This window comes from Enhydra lutris, unplaced genomic scaffold (assembly GCF_002288905.1).
Source record: "Enhydra lutris kenyoni isolate GAN:26980312 unplaced genomic scaffold, ASM228890v2 scaffoldscaffold17, whole genome shotgun sequence".
Taxonomy (NCBI): domain Eukaryota; kingdom Metazoa; phylum Chordata; class Mammalia; order Carnivora; family Mustelidae; genus Enhydra; species Enhydra lutris.
The window spans coordinates 42,196,051-42,222,510 of record NW_019154101.1 but is presented as its reverse complement, the minus strand read 5'-3'; the positions used below and the strand labels follow the sequence as shown (position 1 = coordinate 42,222,510).

At 43.1% G+C, this 26,460-nt stretch overlaps 1 protein-coding gene across 1 annotated transcript in view; it reads left to right on the top strand.

Moving 5' to 3' along the window:
* Positions 1-21,304, top strand: part of LOC111147646 (LDL receptor related protein 11) — a 46,845-nt gene extending 25,541 nt beyond the window's left edge. The window contains exons 4-7 of the mRNA XM_022503840.1: positions 897-1,022; positions 2,382-2,588; positions 14,557-14,658; positions 18,971-21,304. Coding sequence (XP_022359548.1) covers positions 897-1,022; positions 2,382-2,588; positions 14,557-14,658; positions 18,971-19,125 — 590 coding nt within the window. The 3' untranslated portion in view covers positions 19,126-21,304. The remainder of the gene's footprint in view (positions 1-896; positions 1,023-2,381; positions 2,589-14,556; positions 14,659-18,970) is intronic.
* The last annotated feature ends 5,156 nt before the right edge of the window (positions 21,305-26,460 follow it).

Genomic DNA, 26,460 nt, shown 5'->3' with positions numbered 1-26,460 from the left:
CAACCATTTGTTTCAGTAGAATATCATCTACTACGCTCTCATGTCCTGAGAGAATTGTCTAGCTCCTCCTGTACCCGGGAAATTATGAAGTTCCATTAGAGCTACTTCTAGCCTGATAACTTTTAGTCTGCATTAACCAGAGTAAAAGTTGTCCTGCAGTTGTTGTATAGCTAAGTCTGGCAAAGTTGGCTTAATCTGGAGCGGGGGAATGTCTTTAAAGAAAATACAGGTAACTCCCATGGATCACACTGTAGATTAAAAACTCCTAACAGCTCCACAAGGGAGGCAATTTTTTGGACAATTTTTTGGAGACCGCTTGTCCTTATTTAAGGAAAACAAATTTGTACCAGCTAGTAACTAAAGATCTTGATTATTCTTGAGAGCACCAAGGATATATGGTAGTCAACAGAGTTCACTAGTAGAAAGTTAATCTCAGCAAAAATTATTACTTAGGAAACAAGACGAGACATAGCATGTGTAAAATGGTGTCTCTAATTAAGCTGGCTAGGTGAGAGCATTAGGAGGCCCCCAGAGATGATGGGATGAACGAAGGAATGCAGAGGGAGAGCTGGGAGGGAGCAAAGCCAGGGCTGTCTGGAGAAGCCCAGAGCGGCTACTCCTCTGCTTGCACCTCTGCGGCACTGTTGCCTGGAGAATGGCGCTGAGACAAGAGCCCATGGTGGTGCCTCAGAACATAGCCAGGAGGTCAAGGAGATACCCTTCACTACCTAGAAACCTGTTGCTCCAGCTCACACTGTTACGTGGCTCCCCATTATTTGCATCTCTAGACCCCAAAGCATTTCACTGTACATTTAGTCTTTGTGAATCAAAACACAGAACACGATGAAGTGCTGACTGTTCCCACATTCCTGTAACATGAGACTGTTTGTAAACAGGATGCCTGAAGGTTTGCTCACGCTACCACTTCTTTTGTGACGATGGCTGTTGCATTGACATCACGCTGGCTTGTGATGGAGTGGAGCAGTGTCCTGATGGGTCTGATGAGGCTTTCTGCCAAAATTGTGAGTCAGCTGCATGGCCTTTTCAGGCAGCGGGAGAGAAGGGATGTCTGTATTCTTATAATAAAATGCAAACTCACTATTGCTCTTTTTCTACCCAGTTTCAGGTATAACTTCATGTGAATAAGCTAGGCCTTAAATTAAATGAGCATTTAGTAGGAGTCTTAATCTGGGTTCTAAATGTCAAACCTTTTATATTGCTTACCTTTTTCAAAAATTGCTTTCAGTTTTCTAAAAGATTCTTCCCCATCCTAAAAAATTTGTGTAGAATATGGTTTTTAGGGGCACCTGGGTGGCTCAGTCATTAAGTGTTTGCCTTCGGCTCAGGTCATGATCCCAGGGTCCTGGGATTGAGCCCCACATCGGGTTCCCTGCTCAGCAGGAAGCCTCCTTCTCCCTCTCCCACTCCCCCTGCTTGTGTTCCCTCTCTCACTGTCTCTCTTTCTCTGTCAAATAAATAAATAAATAAAATCTTTTTAAAAAGATTATGGTTTTTTAAAAAACTAAGGTGAGTTGGGGTACCTGGGTGGCTCAGGGGGTTAAGCCTCTGCCTTCAGCTCAGGCCATGATCTCAGGGTCCTGGGATCGAGCCCTGCATCAGGCTCTCTACTCAGCACGAAGCCTGCTTCTCCCTCTCTCTCTGCCTGCCTCTCTGCCTACTTGTGATCTCTGTCTGTCAAATAAATAAATAAAATATTTTTTTTAAAAACTGAAGTGAGTTAGGATTTTGTTTTAATAAATTTTTTTGAAAATTTATAGTGTGCTGGGTGTGCCTAAGTCAGGACTATAAATCCATCTTATAATGTCATCTACCTACACAAAAGGATACTGCAAGAAAGAAGGAAACTTCAGAAAGTGTAATGAAGGTGCTGGTTTGAAGAAGGATGTAGAATCTCAAAACCTTAGATTTAAGCTTTGTTTTTGTTGATATATGGGTGACATTTAGAAAGTCAATTATTGGAAGAGAAGAGAAAACAATTTACCCATTGAAGAGAGAGAAGTTTTTTATGGGGCTCTGACATGCCTTAGATGATTATTATTCCCAAATACCCATGACTAAATCTACAGCAAATTTAGGGTTTTTGTTTTTTTTTTTAAGATTTATTTATTTATTTATTTGAGAGAGAGAGAGAGAGAGAGAGAGGAAGGGGGAGGTACAGAGGGAGAAGGAGGTAAGTAGACTCCCCACTGAGCTCAGAGCCCAACATGGGGCTCTATCATATGACCTTGAGATCGTGACCTGAGCTAAAACTAAGAGTCGCTCACTTTACCAATTGGGCCACCCAGGCGCCCCCACCAAATTTAGTGGTTTTAGAGTAGAAAAGAAACCCCACACCCAACAGTAGCTCTTCCATGTTCCAGTGAGCCTTGACCGGAAGACGGTGACCCACACAGCAACTGCCCAGCCTAGAGCCACAGGACCAAGCAAAGATGCAGCAGCAAGCTCCTTCTTGGAAAAGTCCCTGAAAGTCCCTGTCCAAAACCAGCCACCAGCGTTATCAAACACGGAGAAGAGGAATCATTCCATGTTTGGGGGACCAGAGAGTCAAACCAGTCCTGTGATACCAGGTAAGGACCTGAGCAGGTGCTCCACAGTCTTATTTTCTACGGTGACACTTGGCTTCAAAATTCAGGTTATATTTGGGGCACCTGGGTGGCTCAGTCAGTTAAGCCGTTGCCTTCAGCTCAGGTCATGATCCCAGGGTTCTGGAATCGAGTCCCACATCGGGCTTCTTGCTCAGTAGGGAACCTGCTTCTCTCTCTGCCTCTGCCTGCCACTCTGCCTACTTGTGCTCTCTCTCTCTCTCTTTGACAAATAAATAAATAAAATCTTAAAAAAAATTACAGTTATATTTGATGAGTGTTTAGGAAATACAAGAAAGAAGAGAGTTAAAATGAAGAATTTGGCCAAAAAGGAAAAAAAAATCTATTTGCACTGGTTATATATAGTAAGGAACACCTACTAAATACATTCATACATTCATGCATACTCCGGAGAGACCAGCACATTTATTAGTAAATAAGCTAGAATTAGGAAATTTCAACACCTGTATTAAGGAAACAAATGCCCTAAGTGTTAAATTTTAGGTTATTTTGAGATGAAACAGCATAACCCCTATGCATCCATGTAATTCCTCTTCACACTAAGCAAGTGAAGGTAATGAAAATATATGTCACATGGAAATGGTTGCATGTGGCAGCAATTCAGTGTTTTGTCCCCAATTTAACTAAATCTGTAATTTTTTGTATTTTCTAATAAGGCTAATAAGAATTTTAAATATAGGGACGCCTGGGTGGCCCAGTTGGTTAAGCGGCTGCCTTCGGCTCAGGTCATGATCCCAGCATCCTAGGATTGAGTCCCGCATCGGGCTCCTTGCTCATCAGGGAGCCTGCTTCTCCCTCTGCCTCTGCCTGCCACTCTGTCTGCCTGTGCTCAAGCTCTCTCTCTCTCTCTCTAACAAATAAATAAATAAAATCTTTTAAAAAAATTTAAAAAAAAAGAATTTTAAATATATTCATACCGCTGAAGGATTAGCATTCTATCATCTTAAATTTAGTTTTGCACGTTTGTATTTGTTGATGACATAGACAGAAATATAGAAGATCACATTTCTGTACGCATTTGTAAATGTCTTCTCAGTACTCCCAATTCTGCCTACATTATATGAAAATATTCCGTCACTATTTTAAGAACTTCTTGATGAAAATTTTTTGTTCGTTGCAGATGATGCAAATAATAAAAAATAAAAATGACTTGAAATACCACCCTTTACTAAAAACAACTTTTAATATTTGGGGATATTTCTTTCCCATCTTTTGTTTATCTACTATTTGTTTACTTATTTATTTTGGGGGGCACTTCTAATTTATTTTGTTTTTTCAATATTCCGAGATTCATTGTTTATGCATAAGAGCATCTACACAAAACCTTCCACTTTGGGCTTAGATTTAGGTGCTTTCGGTGCCCCTGCGTTGGGTCTCTCCCTTGTTGGTACTGCCACCTGCTGGGCAAATCAGTCAGTCCAGACAAGCCTTGTAGTCCCTTTTCCCAGAATGGAAGGTATGAATGGAGAAGACACAACCCCCCCCCCCTCCCCACTCCGCCGACCCCTGACCCCCAACCACGAGGCCAAAGTCAGGGGAGACTTGTGCTCTGGGCAGCAGGGAAGAGCTGAAGAGCTGGCGGATAGGACAGAGGAGTTCTCACAGGGTCTCTGTGGTAGAGAGTCTCACATGGGTGTGAGTGGATTAGCTGAAGACAGAGAGGAGACCAAAGCCCATGTCTCCTTAATTTGGGTCTAGTCTTGGCTTGGCCTTTAGAAACTTGAGCAAGCTGCTTCATACTCTGGGCCTGTCTCCTCACCAGTCAGTAAGCGATTTCAAGCAGACAACCTCTAAGCCCCCACAGCCCTGAGAGAGCTTCGGGAATGATCCATAGCCTGATGCTTGTACTGGTATCCAGGCCAGAGTGCTCCCCGATCCCAGCGCTGTCTCCTGGTCAGTGAGCACTCAGCCTCAGAATTTCTTTGAAATTTCTTTGAAAACAGTGCTCCAGGCTACACCACCACTGGATGGGAGCCGGCACTCAGTTTGAAAAGAATTTGCAGTCTCTGTGTTGTCCTTTTTTGATAATAAGCCTCTGACTTTGGTTATAAAGATGTAAGGAATGGAGTTTCACAGATGCAGAGAGATTAAATGTCCAGTTACTATATTATACATTATATTATAATATAATAACATATTTATAATATGTATTGTTCTTCCTAACTATTAAATACATATTTACTGTAGAAAATTTGAAAACTACAGAAAAATATAAAGAAAAAATTAAAACCATCTAGCAAAACTCACCGTTAACATTTTGTTACATTTTTTTCTGGTCACTTCAATTTATGCACATACGTACACACTTTTTTTTTTTTAAGATTTTATTTATTCATTTCACAGAGAGATAGAGCGCAAGTAAGGGAACAGGAGGCAGAGGGAAAGGGAGAAGCAGGTTCTCCTACCAAGCAAGGAGCCTGATGCGGGGCTCAATCCCAAGACCCTGGGATCACGATCTGAGCTGAAGGCAGCCGCTTAACCCACTGAGCCACCCAGGTGCCCCGTATGCACATTTATTCACTTTTTTAATATAATTAATACATTAATTGTATTAATTATATTAAAAATTAATATATAATATATAATTTTAATTATATAATATATATAGTAATTATTAATATATAATAATTATGTAACTATATAATATATAAATTAATATATTATATTAAACTAGTGTTCTAGTTTCAGGTGCACAATAGAGTGATTCAACAATTCTCTGCATTACTCAGTGCTCCTCATGATAAGTGTGCTCTCAATCCCCTTCACCTACTTCACCTGAACTCCTAGACCCCTCCCCTCTGCCAACCACCAGTTTGTTCTCTGTATTTAAGAATATGGTTTTTTGGCTTTGTTTCCTTTTTTTCTTTGTTTTGTTTCTTAATTTCAATGAGTGAAATCCTGGGCTCTTGGGCTGCTTCCATATCTTGGCTGTTGTAAATAATGCTGTTGTAAACAAAGGGGCTCGTGTATCTTTTTAAATTAGTGTTATGTTTTCTTTGGGTAAACACCCCTGTAGTGGAATTACTAGATCATATGGTAATTCTGTTTTTAATTTTTTGAGGTAACTCCATGTTGTTTTCCATAGTGATTTTACCAGCTCACATTGCCACCAACAGTATACAAAGATTCTTTTTTTCCCACGTCCTCATCAAAACTTGTATTCCTTGTTTTTTGTGTTCAGGTTTTGTGTTCAGGTGTGAGGCGAGAGCTCATTGTGGTTTTGATTTGCATTTCCCTGATGGTTAGTGGTGTTGAGCATCTTTTCATGTGTCTGTTGGCTATTTATATATCTTCTTTGGAAAAATGTCTTTAGATCTTCTGCCCATTTTTAATCAAAGGTTGTTTTTTGTTTCTTTGTGGGAGTTTTTTGGTGTTAGATTTATTAAGTTATTTATATATTTCGGATGTTAACCCATTACTGGATATATCATTTGCAAATATCTTCTCCCATTTAGTAGGTTGCCTTGTCATTTTATTTATTTTTTTTAAGATTTTTATTTATTTATTTGACAGACGGAGATCACAATAGGCAGAGAGGCAGGCAGAGAGAAAGGAAGAAGCAGGCTCCCCACTGAGCAGAGAGCCCGATGCGGGGCTCGATCCCAGGACCCCGGGATCATGACCCGAGCCCAAGGCAGAGGCTTTAATCCACTGAGCCACCCAGGCGCCCCTGCTTTGTCATTTTATTGATGGTTTCATTTGTTATGCAAAAGTTTTTTTACTTTGATGTAGTCCCAATATTTTAATTTTGTTTTTGTCTCCCTTGCCTGAGGAGACATATCTAGAAAAATGTTTCTACAGCTGACATTAAAGAAATCACTGCCTGTGTTTTCTTCTAGGGGTTTTATGGTTTCAGATCTCACATTTAGGTCCTTAATCCTTTTTGAGTTTATTTTTGTGTGTGGTGTTAGAAAGTGGTCTAGTTTCATTCTTTTGTATGTGTCTGTCCAGTTTTTCCAACACCATTTATTGAAAAGACTATCTTTTCCCCATTGTATATTCTTGCTTCCTTTGACCATATAGTTGTGGCTTTCGTTTTTGATTTTCTATCCTGTTCCATTGATTTATGTGTCTATTTTAATGCCAGTACCATACTGTTTTGATTGCTACAGCTTTGTAATATATCTTGAAATCTAGGATTGTGATACCTCCAACTTTGTTCTTCTTTCTCAAGATTGCTTTTGCAATCCTACAACATTGGGATTTTTTTGTGGTTCCATATAAATTTTAGGATTATTTTTTCTAGTTTTGTGGAAAATGCTATTGGTATTTTGGTAGGGATTGCCTTAAATCTGGATTGCTTTAGGTATTATAGACATTTTCACAATATTGGTTCTTCCAATCCATGAACATGGAATGTTTTTCGATTTGTTTGTATCATCAGTTTCTTTCATCAGCATTTTATAATTTTCAGACAAATCTTTCACCTCCTAGATTAAGTTTATTCCTAGATATTTTATTCTTATTGGTTCCATTGTAAATAGGATTTTTTAAAATTTTTCTTTCTTCTACTTCATTATTAATGTATAGAAATGGAACAGATTTCTGTATATTAATTTTGTATCCCACAAATTTACTTAATTCATTTATCAGTTCTGGTAGGGTTTTTTTTTTTTTGGACATTTATTCACTTTTATCAAAATTAGGAACACGTTATGTTTATGAAACTTTTATTTTTCTCAGGAGTATATTTGTGTGTTATTACATATCCCTCAAAAACAAAAACTTTTTTAAGAAACAAACACCCAGGGGCGCCTGAGTGGCTCAGTGGGTTAAAGCCTCTGCCTTTGGCTCAGGTCATGATCCCAGAGTCCTGGGATCGAGCCCCACATCGGGCTCTCTGCTCCGTGAAGAGCCTTCTTCCTTCTCTCTGCCTGCCTCTCTGCCTACTTGTGATCTCTATCTGTCAAATAAATAAATAAAATCTTAAAAAAAAAAAAAAAGAAACAAATGCCCCAAAAAACCGATTCATAAATACAGAGAACAAACTGATGGGTGCTAGAGGGTAGGTGGGTTGGAATGGGTGAAGAAAGAAAACACAGTATTTGAAAAGTCCAGGGTGGAGAAAGTGGGAAGAGAAGGACAGAACTTTGCAAATGTTTGAAAGGGCCCTCTGAACAAGAGGTTTGTTGAGACGGCAACTATCTCCTCCCTCCCCATCCCTAAGACCCCCACACTAGCGTCCCCAGCCTCTGATTTCATGCAAGGTAAGTTATCCTCTACCCAGCATAACGTAAATACATTTTAAAATGCACCACTGTTGGCAACCTGTGCCTGGGTTTTTCAAGGATCATCAGCTAGTATGATACAAATGGACAAGTTAAATTTTCTGCCACTTCCTTCCCCCATGGACATGTTGTGAGGATAAAAGAAACAACTCATTGAAGGTATGTTAAAGATAAACTAGGATTAATAGTGATAATGTAGTACAGAAAGTGATGAAATGCAGTTTTTCCTATGTCACATAAGCAGGGGAAAAAATATAATTACTGTACAAAGCTCAGAGAAACAAGATCATGCACTTTGGGTGGGATTAGAATTAGTACAGTCACAGGTGCCTGGGCGGCAGCTTCCGTGAAGCTTGGTTTTGGTTTCTGTTCCAGTGGTGATCTCAGGGCCCTGAGATCAAGCCCTGCCAGGGCTCCCCTCTCACTGGGGAATCTGCTTAAGACTCTCTCTCTCTCTCTCCCTCTGCCCCTCCCCTCTGCGAGCACTCGCTCTAAAATAAATAAATCTTTTTTAAAAATTTAGTATAGTCTTCTAGAGGGCGGGTTCTGAAGCATTAAATCTGCATGGGGCCTGATTCAGTTATCTCACAACTGGGAATTTCTGCGGCGCCTGGGTGGCTCATTCGTTAAGCATCTGCCTTCAGCTAGTTCATGATCTCAGGGTCCTGGGATGGAGCTCTGCATCAGACTCCCTGCTCAGTGGGAAGCCTGCTTCTCCCTCTTCTACTCCCTCTGCTTTTTCCCCCTCTTGCTTTCTCTCTCTCTCTGTCAAATAAATAAAATCTTTTTTACAAAATGAATTTCTCCTAAGCATGTTACTAAGGATAAAACCAAGGATGTGTGCAAACACTGGGTTAGGCGGGGAACGCCTGCTCTGTGCCCTCCGCGCTGGGGTAGGGGCTGCACAGCGTCCCAGCTGCCTGTGCTCAGTGCGCAGAGGCTCCATGGCTGGATTGTTAGCCATGCCTGCATCTGCAGAGCCTGTCCCCTGCGTGCTCAGGTCTTCTCTCTGCAGAGCCTGTCCCCTTGGTCCTCAGGTCTTCTCTCTCGCCCAGCCGGAGGAAAGAAATCTGCCCCCCAGCACTGCAGAGTGCTAGAAAAGTGGTGGATCCACGTTTACAGTGAGTCCAGTTTTTTTTGAAACTGGAGGATTCATGTCCAGCCCAACAAGTCAGCCAGATTCCCTAAGGATCCAGATGGGGGCGCCTGGGTGGCTCAGTTGTTAAGCGTCTGCCTTCAGCTGGGGTCGTGATCCCAGCATCCTGGGATGGAGCCCCAAGTCAGACTACCTGGCGGGAAGCCAGTTCCCTCTGCCCCTGCTTGCGTTCCCTCTCTTGCTGTGTTTCTTTCTGTCAAATAAATAAATATAATCTTAAATTAAAAAAAAAAAAAAAGGATCCAGAGGGAGCACGGACTTGGGGGAATGCGCGATTTCTGTAGGGTCACATGGGGCTCGGCCCGCACTTTCTCACATTCCCCTCCCCGAAATGTGCCAAAGCCTCGCCCTTCAGCTTCTTTCTGGTGGTAGCTTCAGGGAGAAACTGTGACCTTTGATTTATTGCAGGACGTGTTTTTTCCAGAGAGGATACCCTTATAAATGGTATTCAAAGGGATTTTTTCATGTACGCTGTATTTTTTGTGGGTATTTCATCTTTTCATTATGCTGGACTGTCTCTTTTCTTATTGAGAAAACATCCTGAAACCATGAAACAACATTTCTGGGAAGGTAGTTTGAATTTGTTGGAGCCTGATAAACAGCAGCATAGCTGAATAGCCTGTTAGGCTCCAAGAAATTCAGCTGTTTTCGGAAATGGACAGATCTTATCCTAGAACGATCCAGAACATTTCCTGAAGAGAGCTCCCTCTTCCCGACTTTGCAGCATGCAGTGTGCTCTGCCAGTGAATAGTGACAAAGAACAATTCTGTTGTCTGTGTTAGTTGGCAGGTGGTTGCAGGAAGCCATAGAACATTCTGGAATGCAAGCCCATATTGTAGTCACTTTTCCAGCTGGTATTTCCACCTTCCTTCCAGAACATGCCTGCATGTTCTATGGTGACTGAAAATGAAATTAACTCATATCCAGCTTCCAACTCCCTCCGTGAATGCAAGGCTATGCGTGTACGTGTAACACAATAGGTCATTCAGAAAAGGGAAAAATCATTTCCTAAGACATTAACTTTTCTAAAAGGGTTATTAGAAAATTTATTTACAGAAGCAAATGCTATCTTTGTCTTGTTTGTTCTGACTTGTCACTCTCGTTAGAGCCTACCGTAGGACACGTGGAAGTGAAGCATTTCTCTCGGGTGTTACATATGTTGGCGTCTAGGAAAAGTGAATCGGTCTGGGAAATGACGGTGAATTCCTCCCTGAAATGTGGAAAACAGAAATTTACATTTCAAATACCGACTTGGGCAGGACAAATCCCCTGAAAATTCTAGTCTGTGACAATTGTGTTTTCTTAAGTCTCCTGTGTGTGCACTGCCCTCTCCCTAATGCCGGATCCCTCCCACCTCCTACAGCACTGGCTTTCTCTCCCCAAGGAGTGAGGGCAGCTAAGAAAATACTCTTCACCATTGGCAACTGAAGATGCAGAATGAATTTGTCTAGTTTTCCACATGAACCCATCTCCAAGGCAAGATCCCCTTTCTAAGTATGATTAACCTCTTTCTCCGCTACATCCTTAATAGGCCTTTGTCTCAGACTTCCTAAGGAAAAGGTTTTTGCCTAGGGATTTTGATTTGCCTAGATAGTAGTAAATAAATACAGTCTCAACTCTCAAGTTCTTGGATCTGTGGCTCTGAGAGCAGTATGGCTGAGTAGAAATGCTCCAACTCTGGACCAGTCCTGGGTTCTAATTCCAGCCCCACGAGTTACTAGGATCCAGGGAACTAACTGCTCTCAACCTGTCTGTGAGAGGACAATAATATCTTCTCACAGTGTTGCTACAAGGATTGCATGAGACATTGTATGTAAACATAATCTAGTCTCTCAGTAGCTATTCGTGCCTGACGAATTTTTGCTGGAGCATTTGAGGGCAGTGGCTTTCACTAGGAACCTCGGGTAAGAGAAAGACAAGCCTGTAAGACAATTAATTCAAATAAAAAATAAAAACAGTGCAGTGGTGGCCCCAGTACCGAGTTCCTCCTCAGAATGAGGATGAGCTATCGCTCATCTCCGATGGAAGGAGACGGTTGGAGGGGGATTGTGAATGTAGTTATTTTATATTTTTCTACTGGGTAAAAGACAAATGAGCCAATCCTCCGAAAAGAATTGGAGGTTGGTAAATTTTGGTGTTTTTATTCCTGGCTCATTATTTTTAAAAAGTAGGACGTGAGTTCTCAGCCATGTGATCTTCCCACTGCCAGATTTATTATTGGAGAGAGGACTTCCTGAGTACCTGTCACTGTGGCTTCTTTGGTCTTTGTAGCAACTGGTGATGTGCAGGAATCATTATCCACATTTTATGGATGAAGACAGTGAGACACAGAGAGGTGAAGAACTTAGGTCACACAGCTAGTGTGTAATTTAACTCAGCGTGTCATACCAGCCCCAGTGGGGTGACGACTTCAGCAGCAAGCCTCTTTGAGTTCAAAGACCTTTTCTCTTAGTTGCAGAGACAAGAAACAGCTACAGTTCCCTTAAGACCTGCTTGTACAATACTTTCTATTAGGGCATTAGAAGCTCAGAAGGAAGAGATCAGTGGGTGCTGGAGAAGTCAGGGTTGGCTACTTGCAGATCTGCATTATGACTTCCCTGGGCCCATTTAAAAAAAAAAAAAAATATTACTCTTTATGACTGTGTTGGTATAGAGATTAATGTAATACAGGCTAGATTATGTGTTATTATCGTATGTATTGTGTTTTTGTGTTTTGTGATTTTAAGGGAAATCAAATTGAAACATTTTGCAGGCTCTGTGCCCATTGTGCCTCGTGGATAGGTGGCCCTGCCTGCAACAGGTGTGGACATTCCACTGTGCTCTGAACAATGGGAGAAAGAATTTGAATATATGGAAAACAAGGGTTCTAGTTAATTGCATGAACAAATGGGTTTGGGAATGACAATTATGGAAGCAGGTGATCCTAGCTATTCAAAGGGAAGGGTGCTTGTTGGGATTCGAGGGCAATATGGGGACCTTGAAAGCCCACTAAGGCTTCTAGACCGGTGGAGTCAAGAAGGAGGGTAACCGAATTTAGTCCCAAAGACAGCAGAGGAAGGAACAGTACCCACCCATAATAAACCTTTCATTCATTCATGGCAAAAATGAGAGAAAAAAGGACAAAGCAGTCCACTTTTTATAAGGCTGAATTTATTCCATTTAAAGAGCTGTCCTTTTTATGTATTATGTTCTGTGGGTTTACACATTTCCTCACTTTATCATGAAGTGAAGGCAATGGCCTTCGTAAATGGCCATTTCTTTCAATATCTTTATTTGGCAAAATAAAAAATTGACAACCCTAAATTGGCCACAAAAATCACTTTGAATTTTTAATTGGTCCACAAAATCCAAAGGAGTTGAATTCAGTTTGCCATGTGGAGGACAGCCCATGTTCTCAATAGCCTCAGCGCTCCACCAGCCCCAATGGCTTAAATTCAGTAGTCCCTGTTCCCATCCTACTGGGACACAGGTCCCCACAGCTCCAGGCAGCCATCCCTTTGTCCATGAGTATAGTCTCCCACTGGCTGCTCCTCTTCCTTTTGCTCCACTCACGGTTCTGGATGGGTGCGGGCCTTCCACCACCACAGTCAAACGGACAATCATAGCAATCAACTTGAAAGGTAAATCTGATTTGCTGGCCTACAAGGAATTGCATATGTCTTCCTCGTGTCTTTCATTCTCTTGGGGCCTGGAGTTTATGGATGACAGCCCACATTACTGGCCCTATACAGGTGGCCTGGATGGGTCCTTTTGAGTAACCTGGAGAAGGACCACAGAAAGCAGGGAGCCTGGGGCGGCCTGGGCTAGTAGCAAACCTGGCCCAGCCTCCTGGAGGAGGAGCCTTTGCAGACACATCCCGCCCAGTTAGAGGCTCTGGCAGTGCTTGAGTTAAAGGTGACAGAGACCTAAGTCTGTGGCCATGAGGACAGAGAGGGGGGCCATAGTCGGGGATATTTCACACTAAATCCTGGACAAGGTCCACGCTGTATGGTGACGAATGGCTTGCAGGCCTCAGTGAAAAGGAGTGTCAAGGATGCCTTATTGAAAATAAATGTATTTGCAGTCCCTTCTCTTTAACAGCGTTAGCCTGTGACTGCTACAATCAGTTTAAGCCATGGCTTTCTGCCTGCAGTAACTTTACAATTTTCCATCAAGCTCTTGATTTTTGTGATCCTTAGTAAATCCTGGCATATCCCTTAGAACAATTTACAAAGAATTTTGTAAATACTACGTTTAAGTCGCCTGGTTTCATTTGTAGGAGTTACTAACGTACCTGTTGATTACCTATGAGCACAGGAGCTTTAAAATTTGGTTTTGTTTCTCAGTAAAATTCCCCATGTCAATTCATCATTTCTAATATATTGTCACTGAGAGTTATATAGTCCCACAGCCTCCCCTGTGATCGCAGCAGGAGGGCCACTCCACTGGCTCATCTCATTATAGTGTCAATGCAATAAGCACACAAATGTCCATTCCTAGATAGGAGATGATACAATGGTCCAGTCGTGGCTCATCAGACCTGGGATAAAAGTCCTAAGATTTGACCTTTCTCACTATTCGCTCTCAATAGTATCGTCTAACTGAATAGAGTAAGCAATTAACGACATTTTATTACATCACAAGGGCTGGTTTCCTCCCATAAGCAGTTAGACACACCTGGGTTTAAATCCCAGCCCTGGGGCGCCTGGGTGGCTTGGCTGGTTAAGATTCTCTCTCTTCCTCTCCCTCTGCACCTTCCAGCACTTCCTGGCACAGGCACACAGTCTCTCTCTCCCTCTCTCTCTCTCAAAAAAAAAAAAAAAAAAAGTAAAAATAAATAAACCAAACCCCAGCCCTGTGACCCACTTACTACTCGAAAGAACCTGGGCAGGAGCCAAACCTCTCTGACCAAACCAGAGCACATGAAGCGATGAACCCCTGCCAAGTAGGGTTGGGTGAGAACGTCGAAGCGCGTGTTTGAATGCCCTGTGTATGCTCACTGCTCACTTTTTCTTTAAGACCTTATTTACTTGAGAGAGAGAATGAGAGAGCACGAGAGAGGGGAGGTTCAGAGGGAGAAGCAGGCTCCCCACAGAGCAGGGAGCGGGACGCAGGACTCAATCCCAGGACCCTGTGATCACCACCTGAGCCGAAGGCAGATGCTTAAACCACCTGAGCCACCCAGGCACCCGCTCTGTTCATTTTTTAAAAGAAAACCTCTGTGGAGGTCTTCTGCCTTCCATTCTATGAAGTCCAGACATTACCCTTGACTTTTCAAGCTGAGGCCTCTCCTTCCTCCTCCCGGGTCAGGGTAGGGTTTCCGGTGCCGTGTGCCTCTCCCCCTCCCTCTGCCACCAGTTTTGTTCCAGCGCCATCCTCCGCATTACGAAACTGGTCACAGGAGCCACCTAGTGCGCTAGTACCCAACACAGACTTAGGTTTACTAGAGAAATAAATTCTGTAAGTCCTTTAAATCCATCCTAAAAAAAATAAATATAGCTGTATTTTCATGTCTGTTTTCTGAAGTTTCTGCTGTACCTTCAATATATGTTCTGTTTATTTCCTGTAGATCGTGGTTCCTCAGGGAAGAACAGAAAAGAGGAAAATTACATTTTTGAGTCCAAGAGCCATCGAGGAGGACGAGGAGGGGAACACCCGGCCCCAGAAACAGGTAAATGTGTGACCTGGAAAGTCACTGCCGAGTATAAGCGTCTGCAGAATCGCAGGTCTTCCAGTTGCAGTTCTCAGAGGAAGCTGCCAGGGTCCACGAAAGACCTGTGGTCCGAAGAACCGTGGGATTCTCACCTCCTCTATCACGCTGCGGGGTTGGGCTCTTAAACTCATAACCTCACATCTTTGGACCTTGGCTCCTCTTTTATAAATTGATTGGATTAGATTATTGCTACATTCCTTCCCAGGTGTAACATTTCTGTGGGAAGAGTGATACTCCTGCACTGAGGTTAAAAATACAGGCTCTAGAATCTGATGCCAAGGTTCAATCCCTCGCTCCACCACTAAACTCCACGGCCTGGGGTGGGCGATTTTCTCTCTCTGGATCCCGACCTCCTCATTAGTAGGATGGAGATAACAACTGTCTCTGCCTCAGAGTCATTTGGGAGCACGAATGGGACGATGAAAGCATTTAGCGCACTTCGTGGCTCATACGATGAGCCTGATGAACGGGGGCTCTTCTGCTTGACTTGGTTGTGATATGAGTAGAGATCTTAGAGCACCTAGTTCTCTCCAGCTGCTCCAGCGATAAAGACCAAAGACAACAGGTATGAGGAAAGAGTGTTGGAGGTCCAGGGAATGTGTAGTGAGTACAAGAAGAATATCACAATTCCATGATTTTGGTGGTTTTTAACTAGAAAGAAAACCCTTTTGACCTGGTTTTGTAGAAAGGTAGGTTTTGGTACTAAATCCCACAAACTAATTAGTAAAAGAAGATTTATGTGAAAGAAAGATGGTTCTTAAAGTATAGATCTGAACGTGAAGAAGGCTTTCTTTTTGCCACGGGGTGTTCTTTGTAAAATCTGGACAACATTAAAGCATAACCGTTAACCAACAGAATAATCCAGACCCCAAGTACCTAGATGCTGTGCGGCCTGCTGGCCCGCTGGGTATTTCACTAAAAAGGGCCCTGTCCCCCATGCACACATAAAGGGGAACCAGGCCTGCCTGGCACCCCTGCCTGGCTGTATGCAGAGAGTCTCTGTTCTGACTGCCCGTTCCAGTTATGTGTCATGTATTACGAATGTCACTCCCACTCAAATGAGCAGAATACCCGACTCATCTCCTTAGCTGGTTCTTGAGAAAATTATATCTTGATGTGTTTCATAAGGGGTTAGAAAATTTTAAATCTCCAAATACCCAAACTAAAGACAGTGAGGAAAACATGCCAAATGAATACTGAAAAGTCTAGAATAGTTTGCAGTATTCTAGCAAGTTCTTTATGGGAGATTCCATGTTTTTTGCATCCAAAGCATTAAACAGGAATCAGCTTGATGGTGTGGCCACCTCATCTCTGACTTGGCAAATAGAAAATTCCCCGAGAGTATATGTCTGCTCTGTTGTTACCATGGCTGCACTTGCTCCCTCAGCCCTGGAACTGGGACCTTCTAGCTCAGCCCCCTTCCCCGCAGCCTAAGCACCAATGCTCACCCCTATGCAAATCATGCACATTTAGGAGTGCAGCCTCTAGTCCTTTCCCAGCCCCGAACAAGCCCAGTGATAGATTGTCCTCAGCTACGCTTCCCCAGAGGGGAATGCTCCTCTGTTTGCTCGCACCTGCCTCCTTGCCTTCAGTACTAAAGGAAGAAGTGTCCTCTTTTTCCAAGGTCTGTCTCCCCCTGACCTTGATACAAGCCCCTAATCTTCTCAGGTATGTTTCTCCATCATTGATGAACTCTCAGGTGTTTTTAATCTGTTTCTCTATGGGCTCGTTCTCCCAACAGATGCAGACACTTTCAGATCTCTCCCAACACAGAAAAATAAGACAGCATGCCTTCTTCAGTCTCCCTGAAAAGAATTTCTGATTGCTAAGTCCATTGGCCTCTCCAGGCTTCACCCCACTTGACCTCTTAGCATTTGGTTCAGCCAAGTGCTTCCTTGAAATAGTCTCTTCCCTGTGCTTCCAAAACTCCTCTCCCTCGACTGCCCTGCCACTTCTCCGATCCGTCTCTTTCTGTTCTCTTAGGTTGTCTTTTGTCTGCCCTCTTAAATGCTGGTGTTTCCTAGGGCCTCACTTGTGGGCCTCCCTCTTTTCCCTCTCTCTCTGGCAATCTCTTCTGCTTTGTGGCTGCAGCCACGACCTTGACACTAAAGACTCTCACATATTAAGGCCCAAATAACCCAGAAACCTATGGGGCGCCTGTGGGGTTCAGTCAGTTAATCATCTGACTCTTGATGTCAGCTCAGGTCATGAGCTTAGGGTTGTTATATTGGCTCTGTACTCAGCAGGGAGCCTGCATGAGATTCTCTCCCTCTCTCCCAGTATCCCTCTGTCTCTCCCCTGTTACCAAGGGGGCATGCTCTCTTTCACCCTCTCTCTCTCAAATAAATAAAATAAATAAATCTTTAAAACAAAGTTCCAGAAACCTTAAGAAAATTCTACCTGGAACATGTATAAGCATCTCAATGCAAAAATGTCAGAAAATACACTTAATCTCCCCAGCCCACCCCCAAAGAAGCTCCGTCATACATTTAAACCACTGGAGCAAAAATCCTAGGAACCAGATACACGAACCACTCCTTTTACATCTGCACTTCCTATCTAATTCTATCACAGTAATTATAGTACTTAATGGTATGTTTTCATTTAAACGTTTGTCTACCAGACCTGAAGTCATTAAAAATCATGATCTCATTTCCCTTTTGGAGAAGTTTTGTATGGTAGTAGGTCTGGAGCTGCCCAGCCTGAGGCCCTGTCCTTGCTCCGCCACTGACCTTACAAGCTTAGACAAGTCACTCCATTCTTGATGTCTTAGTTCCTTCATTTGCAAAATGGGTAGAATAATAGTGCCAACTCATATGGTGGTCATGAGAATGAAATGATTTATACCATAAAGCGCTTAGAAGAATGCGGGCGCCTGGGGGGCTCAGTCTGTCAGGTGTCCAACTCTTGGTATCGGCTCAAGTCATGACTTCAGGGTCATGAGATTGAGCCCCATGTCAGCTCTACACTGAGTGTAGAGTCTGCTTAAAACTCTCTCTCTGGGGGCGCCTGGGTGGCTCAGCGGGTTAAAGCCTCTGCCTTTGGTTCGGGTCATGATCCCAGAGTCCTGGGATCGAGCCCCGCATCGGGCTCTCTGCTCGGCGGGGAGCCTGCTTCCCTTCCTCTCTCTGCCTGCCTCTCTGCCTGCCTGTGATCTCTGTCTGTCAAATAAATGAATAAAATCTTAAAAAAAAAAAAAAAAAAACCTCTCTCTCTGTCTAAATAAATAAGTCTTTAAAAAATATACATATCATTTTTTTAAAAAGGCACTTAGGACAGTGCCGGGCCTCAGTAGCTCGGGCCTACTGTGGGTCACCAGCACTCAGCTCTGTGTCAGGCACATAGCCCTGACTGAACGCTGCCTGAGTAAGGGAAGGAACGAGAGGGAAGGTTATGGAAGCAGCTTATGCGATGGGCATTTTTATCCCTTTAATTCCAGGGGTTGGCAAGACCCCTGCAAGCTAAAAGTAGCTCCACCATATCGCCTCCAAGCCTGGTCTGGCTCCAGAGTAGGTCAGACTAAGAATAGGGCCTGCGGAGCTTGATCAGGAACACCAACCGGGGCACACCCTGTCCCTTCCAGACTTCTGCAGGCCTCCAGAGGCTGCTGCTCCTCCTGGCGTCTGGGACGCACCCCCCAGGAGAGACTCGGGGAAAGGGGACTAGAGAGTACCAAGTACCAAGTACCCTTAGCCGGAATCAGGCCAGTGTAGTTGGAAGTTGGCTGTCAACAGTGGTTCTTACTGGCTGAGGGCAGGTTCTCTGGATTTAGAAAAGAAAGTGAATTTCTTCAAGCCCTAACCAGTACAAGAAATCAGGAGTGAGTCCATACTTATTCCGAGAGACTGCTCACATGCAAATCCCCCAGTGTCATCTGTGGTTGCGCTGAAAGCCGCTCCCCTGGGCGCCATGTCTTCCCCGCGGTCCGTTCAGTCTGCTGCAGCGGGGGTCGGGGTGGGGGGGTGGTCCGGCTGCAACCCTGGGGCCCGCTATGCTACCCACGTGTTGTAGGAACTCGGTACAGGATGTGGCTTGAAAGAAGTGTGGGTTGGAGCACGACACCTGTCCTTCACAGCCCACGTGCTCTCAGACCCATGACGTAACCTGCACACTTAGCTCCCCTGTAAAGTGGTGATAGGACAAGGCCCTGCTTTTTGGAATGGTTCAGAAGAACTGGAACAGTGCCCGCCAAGCGCTTGTCCCGCAGGAAACCGCGGCGTCATCGTGGCCGATCGCTGACCCGCCCTGTTCGCTTTTTCCCGCTTCACAGGCGCGGTGCTGCCACTGGCCCTGGGCTTGGCCATCACGGCTCTGCTGCTCCTCATGGTTGCTTGCCGGCTGCGCCTGGTGAAACAGAGACTGAAGAAAGCTCGGCCCATCACGTCTGAGGAGTCCGACTACCTCATCAACGGGATGTATCTGTGACAAATGTCACCCGAGGGGCAGGGGGCGAGGCTGTTTTCCTCATCATTGATCTGTAGATTGGTTCTGCGTCTTTATAACCTCTTTGATCTGAACTGGGCTGAGAAAAATACCGAAACCCCAGAAAATTCTGCAAACCCCAAACCTGTTTTTATTTATTGTAGAAAGAGTTTCTTTGAGGAGTAAGTGAGATGTTTGGGAATTTAGAGAGGAATCCATATGAGTAAAGACTCACGAATCTAATTCTGATTTAGGCACGCTGTCCCTGAAAATAGCAATTTGCCCTGAGCCAAGGCAGAAAATTCAGGCTCTTCAGGGGCTGCCTTCGAATGACAATGCTAACCCTTTACTGTTCAGAAGCCGACCAGTGGCCCCCAGCAGCCCTGGACCACTTCACGCACAACTTTCTCTTGTTCGGAGGCCTTCCTGTTCCAGTGCCCTCCTTTCTTTTCTCCCCTTCAAAACCTACTTCTGAGAAAGTATCAAAGTGAATTTAGACCTCAGGCAGGAATGTCAAAATCGTAACCCTCGTGAACACGTCGAGGAGGCGTCAGGCCAGGTGGGGTGAGTTTATCCCAGGGCCTCTGACCTTAGGTCCCTTGGGTGGCTGTCGTCCCCTCAGGCTTGCCTTTGGGAGAAGACGCCCTGACTCTGGATTACAACTAGCTGTGACATGGTCCTGGAGGGAGATAGGAAACCATGGTGGCAGCAGGGGTGGAAGGTCAAACGTTTAACACAAACGTAGCCGAGGGCACAATGCCAAGAGGACCTAAATTAAGACTTTCTCGAATTTACTCGACACGGCCCGATAGTCCAGAACACAGCCGCTTTATTTATACAGTCACTGGTTTTCAACAGGAATCTGTGTTGATGGAAGAGAAAAATGCATTCAAATTGAAAAGCAGAACACTGAGTGGATTTCTAGGTGCGGTTTTGTAAAAATGTCCCATGTAGAAGTATCAGCAGGTTCTTGCATCTGGTGGAATAGGCCAGTTTTCTCCATCATTTGTTTAGCACTGTAAGATGTTAGGCCAGGCAATCTGTTCATGGCAGGCTCATGTTTTCCCAGAGCAGAAAGCAGCCTTGCACAAATTCTTCTTTACAGAAAACTGGCATCTAGCTTAGCATCTTCTCCCTTTAGTCTGTAGGATTTTAAAGGCGAATTATTCCCATCATCACTTCATGACGGGATTATACGCCTCCTAGAAATCCTCCTCCTGAGAGGACTCTGTCGTGTGGTGCCTGTCTACACTCCCATATTACTATTTATATAACATGGCTTATCAGAAGGGGCAAATCTTCTAAAATACTTGAATCAAAACTGTAGAACACTTTATTTTCAGACTGAACCTGAGGTAAGTTGTCCCTTTTGCAAAGGGCTTAATATGGGTCAGAAATATAAGAGAGTACATTAATAAATGGAAAATTAGTTCTAGAAAAAACAAAGAAATTGGTTACTTTCATTTCCCAAGAGGTCCATGCATTTTGTTGAATGTTTAGAATTGAGCAAAGATTTAATGTTCTCCTCAGGGGCAGACTGGAGAAATGACCGTGTGAATGACCTTAGGATATCTGTACTCTCTGTGACGCTTTGCAGTTTGCTTTTCTAGAGAAAGGGTGTCACCTATAGCCATACCCAATAAAATAAAAACTGATAAGGCATTCATCTTTCGGCACATCTTTTTATACATGAAGAAATTAAACACGGTTTAGCATTGCTATGGTGTTGAAATACTTGAGAAAAGATGTCCACCTCCATGTGTACAATATCCCTTTAATAAATTGTATTTTATTCTTACGCCTTTCTAAATAACCTTTTAATCTAATCATCATCGTAAGTTGCTTTTACTGAGCTGTTACTATATTACCTGGATTTAATCATATCAACCTTATCTTGCAAAGGGGGAAATTAAGAATTAAAGAAGAAGAATCAAGGTCTACAAAATAGTTATATTGTCAGATGAACTGAATGGGACTTCTAAAAGTCACCTTCCCTGTATCTGATTGGAGGAGTTTTGCATCTAAGATAATTTAAAAATAATTTCAAAGAGAAGATTGTCCACTACTTATTGCTCAAACATGTTCTTGTGTCTCATGTTTCTTTTCCTGAGAGAGAAAAGGCCCACGTAAGCCATCTTTCAGAAAATGTACAGCTGGGCCCCTGGATGGCTCCGTTGGTTAAGTGACTGCCCTTCTGTTCAGGTCATGATCCCGGAATCCCAGGATCGAGTCCCGTCCCACTGGGCTCCCTGCTCAGTGGGGAGTTTGCTTCTCCCCTGGACCTCCCCCATCTCATGCTCTCTCTCTCTCTCTCTCACACACACACACTCTCTCAAATAAATAAAACCTTAAAAAAGAAAAAAAGAAACCATACAGCTTCTTTGCTCTAATTCTCAGTACAAGTAGACAATAGCCGTCACCATCCCTCCCCAAGCATTTGAACGTCTCCAGTCGCTTGAGGATCAGATTTGTTCTCTTCCACGGGAAGATGACAGAAGGCCTCATCTTTCTCCTACTGCCTTTTCATCATCTGTGATTTGGCTCCACCATTCACTTTCACAATCAGTGACCCTCCTCAGCCACTGATGGCTGTTTCAAGTTTTCTTCACTGTTTTCCCGCAACCCAGACGCAGAGATGCAGATTTCTATTCTTCAGTTTGGGGGTTTGAGGCAGACCTTGCTGATGATTTCCCTGAACGTCACGTATAGAAACGTACTGCGGTGTGGTGTGCCCAGGAGCCCAGGCACCGTCTGTGTCCTCTCCTGTTCTGCCCACATCGCAGCGATGATGCCACGTAACAGAAGCTTCCAAGCTTCTGAGATGGTCATTTGGGGTCTCTGTTAAGTTATACTGTCCCCAAGTTCCTGTTTAGGGATTGCGCCACTTTGTTCCTATCATAGTGACTTCAGTTACTTTTCTTTTCTGGACTCCAGGTTTTCTGCAACTGACGACATTAAAACTGAATGGTAATTCTAATGAAAAACTGCCCGCACCATACAGAAAGAGGGAAAAGCCTCGCCGGCAGTTTGCTCCTCACAAATGTTCTCATCTCCCTGGCTTTTTAAGCAATTGTGTGGCTTTTTCTTGGGCACTGGCCGCATTTTTCTGAGCTCTCTGGTCTTGCTCAATTCTAGAATCCTAAATAAAGTGCATATTTCATGGCTATTTGAACAGCAAACAGTTTTTTGGGTTTTTTTTGGTTAAATATAAAACCACCAAGGATGAAAATAAGGTTAGACACATGGAAACCCAAATGTGTCCACAGATGAACTGGTTAGAACCAAGCCTTCTCCCTTTGCTTCACGTACGTCTCTCAGTGTGTCTTCATTCCTACTCATTTTAATTCTCCCATCACCTCAGCTCTGAGTCTTGGATGTGAGCTATCACACTGTAAATTGGAAAGAGATCAACATACAATATCATTCAGTTTAAAGATATTTCTATACAGTCATTTCAGAACTTAGGAAACTTCTAAAAACACACTTTTTAAAATTTTTTAAGTTTTATTTATTTAAGTAATCTCAACACCCTTTCTGGGGCTCAAACTCACAGCCCCAAGACCAAGAGTCACATGCTCTTCTGACTGAGCCAGCCAGGAGCCCCTCAAAACACATTTTAAAATTACTTTAACTTTTACTGAAAAGCTTAGGGAAAATTGTATTGAGTATATGGACTTAAAAAAAAGTTGTTATTTTCATTCATCATCATTTTGTAAGACTGAAGACCCAAAATTCCAAATAAATCAAAAAGCTATGTTCTCATATTTAAACAAAGCAGTTTCACAGATAAAAACAGATTGAGAAAAATCTGTGTAATCTAGAGATGTGTGTATAGAAGAACGAGGAAATGAGAAAGAACCATGAGCTGTGCAATCTGAGATCATGCCTTCACTGTTGTTTACTGTTGAGGGGCGATAGTTTGATTCTCCTTTACATCCCCACTTGTACCTTCCGGCCTACTTGATGCAAAACTGTTCCCTACAAGCTAATTGCATACAGCAGCCAAGATCCTAAAGTATTTTTCCCCAGCAAATATCCTTTTTAATAAATTATTTACAACTGACACAATTGTGTTAATGTGGAAATCCTGCAGGCTTTCATCTATAATATAATTTGTAAGCTAAATCTTGACAGGATTATCACCAAAAAACATAAATAAATGGGGCCGGTAAAAAAAAAAAAAAAAAAATCGCTCCCTGTGATGTGATCCTTTGGCAGGGGGTCGGGGGTGTTGCACAGTGATGTGTCTGGGGCGTGGGAATTCAAATATAAATGTCCTCAGCTGCCCTAGGCCTCTGGGTTGCTGCCCTCTCATATTTAAAATGTCTTCAGTGTTGGAATCACCTGCCCTTTGAACAAAAAAGTATTCCTCTCGTGATGCCTATCCTATTAGGACACTCCGGGTAAGAATGAGTCCTTCGGCTCCAGCAGCCCTCGGCTGTCATGTCAGGAAAGGAACAAAGGGGAAAAGAGAAGAGAGGGATTCCCTGACTCCAGATAGCATCTATGGGAACTAAAAGTCAGATGTTCTCTTCCCCCAAGCAAGGGAGCACTCCGTAGAGTCCTGGCCCAGACCACACAGTTACTAAGGTGAAGTAACACCTATTACAGGGGAGGGGAAGGAAGTTAACACCTACTATTAGAGCACTGGTAGATGGGTTAAAGATAAGGAAACTCTAGGACTTGCTTCATTTTTATGATATAACAGTACACATGCAAACTCCTCAGGCACGTGGCCCAGCCAGTTTTCTTCATGCAGGATTTTCTTACCGGCCATCTATTTCGGCCACCCTTTTAAACACATGGGGACGAAACAGAGTTATCTTCCTGAAAAATGGGAGGAGAAATCAAGAGAAATGAAACTGAATTCTGATAAGACACTTCTGTTTACTTGTGTAGTTCTCTAAAGAACTAAGTTGTAGGAGGAAGTGATGATTTATACCCTCTAAAAATTTTAGCACTTACCTAAGTTATTGGCCTTTTGAACCCCATTTAGAACACTTAAAAAATTACCCGTTTGCTATTTCATTTACATTAGTATTCAATGACCATTGTCATATGAGCTCTTTTCATGCCGTACCAAACCGCTGGGAAATTTGTTAACATTGAGCTGAAAACCAGAAACACCTCCCTCTCTGATGAGGGAGGAGCTCTACTTCTTCGTTGACAATCTGATGCTAAGAATGGCTTCAAAAAACTCATGAGCATTAGATTATTACTAAAACATGTTATCCTGTGGAATTTTTGGGACGCCTGGGAGGCTCAGTCGGTTAAGCGTCTGCCTTCCGCTCAGGTCACAATCCCAGGGTCCTGGGATCGAGTCCCGCTTTGGGAATCCTTGCTCAGCGGGGAGCCTGATTCTTCTCCCTCCACTTGCCTTTCCCTCTGCCTGCTGCTCCTCCCTGGTTGTGCTCTCTCACTCTGACGAATAAATAAAATCTTTTTAAAAAATAAAATAAAAATGGAATTTTTAAGATGCTTTGGGATAGATACATTATAGTCAAAAAGTGTAATCGAGGGGTGCCTGGGTGGCTCAGTTATGAAGCATCTGCCTTCAGCTCAGGTTATGATCCCAGGGTCCTGGGATTGAGCCCTGAGCCCCCATTTCAATCCCTGCTCAGCAAGAGGCCTGCTTCTACCTTCCCATTCCCTGCTGCTTGTGTTCTCTCTCTTGCTGTCTCTCTGCCAAGTAAATAAATAAAATCTTAAAGAAAAAAAAGTGTAATTGACTTTTTTTGAGCAATGGTGGTTTTCAAAAATCAGGGCAATGGAATTCTAAATATTTGCACAATGTTAATGTATTGTTTTCCTAAAATGTCATTTTTTTCCCTTAAGTTACCGATTGGAAAATAGTTGAAACGCTCATTAGAAACTGGAATTCTTGGGGTGGTTGGGTGGCTCAGTTGGTTAAGTGTCTGCCTTCAGCTCAGGTCATGATCCCACAGTTCTGGGATTGAGCCCTGCATGGAGCCCCCTGCTTAGCGGGAAGCCTGCTTCTCCCTCTCCTACTCCCCCTGCTTGTGTTCCCTCTCTCTCTGTCTCTCTGCCAAATAAATAAACCAAATCTCAAAAAAGAAAAAAAAAAAAGAAACTGGAATTCTTAATTTTATTCTTAAGCAGGAGCTAGATTTGCCCTTTAATAAAATCAAATCTGTAAAAACACCTTATTTCAATAGGATCTCATAAAACTGGAACTTTAAGAAATATTTTCAGTGTCCTCTTTATACTGTGTGAAGGAATCATTTCTATGAAGAAAAAACAGCATGCTAAAATATTATAGAGATTGTGAATACTACAGATTAAAGAGATATTTCTTATCTCTGACCAGCACATCTATAAATACAGCTCCCTTAACAAGAACGTTCTTTGACCTAGTTAAAATTCGTTATTGCTATCTCGGCCACTTATTGATGCTCCCTTAAAATCCATTCCTGTTTCTTCAACACTTAAAAATTTTAATTCACAAAAGCGTAGAACCCAACAGTAACCGTGGCGTGGCATTTGTCTATACCCATCAGGTGGCACTTGGCCCTACTGTGTTTATAAACTGCCCCCTCGGACGGATTGTAAACTCCTTCAGAGTAAGCACTTCTTCTCACCCCAAGACCTAATATAAGGGATTTACAAATAATAAGATGTTGGCAATGGCTATGAAGGATATAGACTAGTGAATAAGTTTAAGAATCAATTTAAGACCTAAAGAAAACCTAACCTTTGAAACTACCTCAAGTGACACTGAGTCCTGCCCCCAGAAGCAGCACCAACAGCAGCAGACTGAAGCCAGCAGGGAACTGAAACTCCCAAGTTTGAGCCGCCAGCGGATGCTGGTTTCTTATGTCTGACATCTTGCCCAAGAAGAGACACCAGTGAAAAGATGTGTGCGTAAAAAAACATTTTTAAATAAATAAAGCTTAAGACTTTAAGAGGTGGCAGAGAGGTGCCTCACACTAAGGACAGAATCCTACACATCTGCACAAAGGAGGGGGGCTGCTTTCCTGGGAGTACTAGTTCTACTAGATCTAGTTTATATTTTTCTCAAGTTCTAGAACTCCTAGAAAGCCTAAGATCCTTTAATAAAAGGTTTAAGACCACAATATTTAAACAAGATCCCAAAGTGCTACTGCCCTCGTAGAAACTCATTTTCCAGTCATTATATTAATAAATCTATTTATAGATGAGAAATGGGTTTTGGTACATGTATCCTTGACCCGGTTGTTCCCTGACACAAAGTCAGTTCATTCACTCACTCATTCAGCATTTGCTGTTCCTCTACAAGAGGGCAAGGCCTATGTCGGGCAGAGAAGAAAGATGTAATCCTTGCATAGTCACAGTCTACAA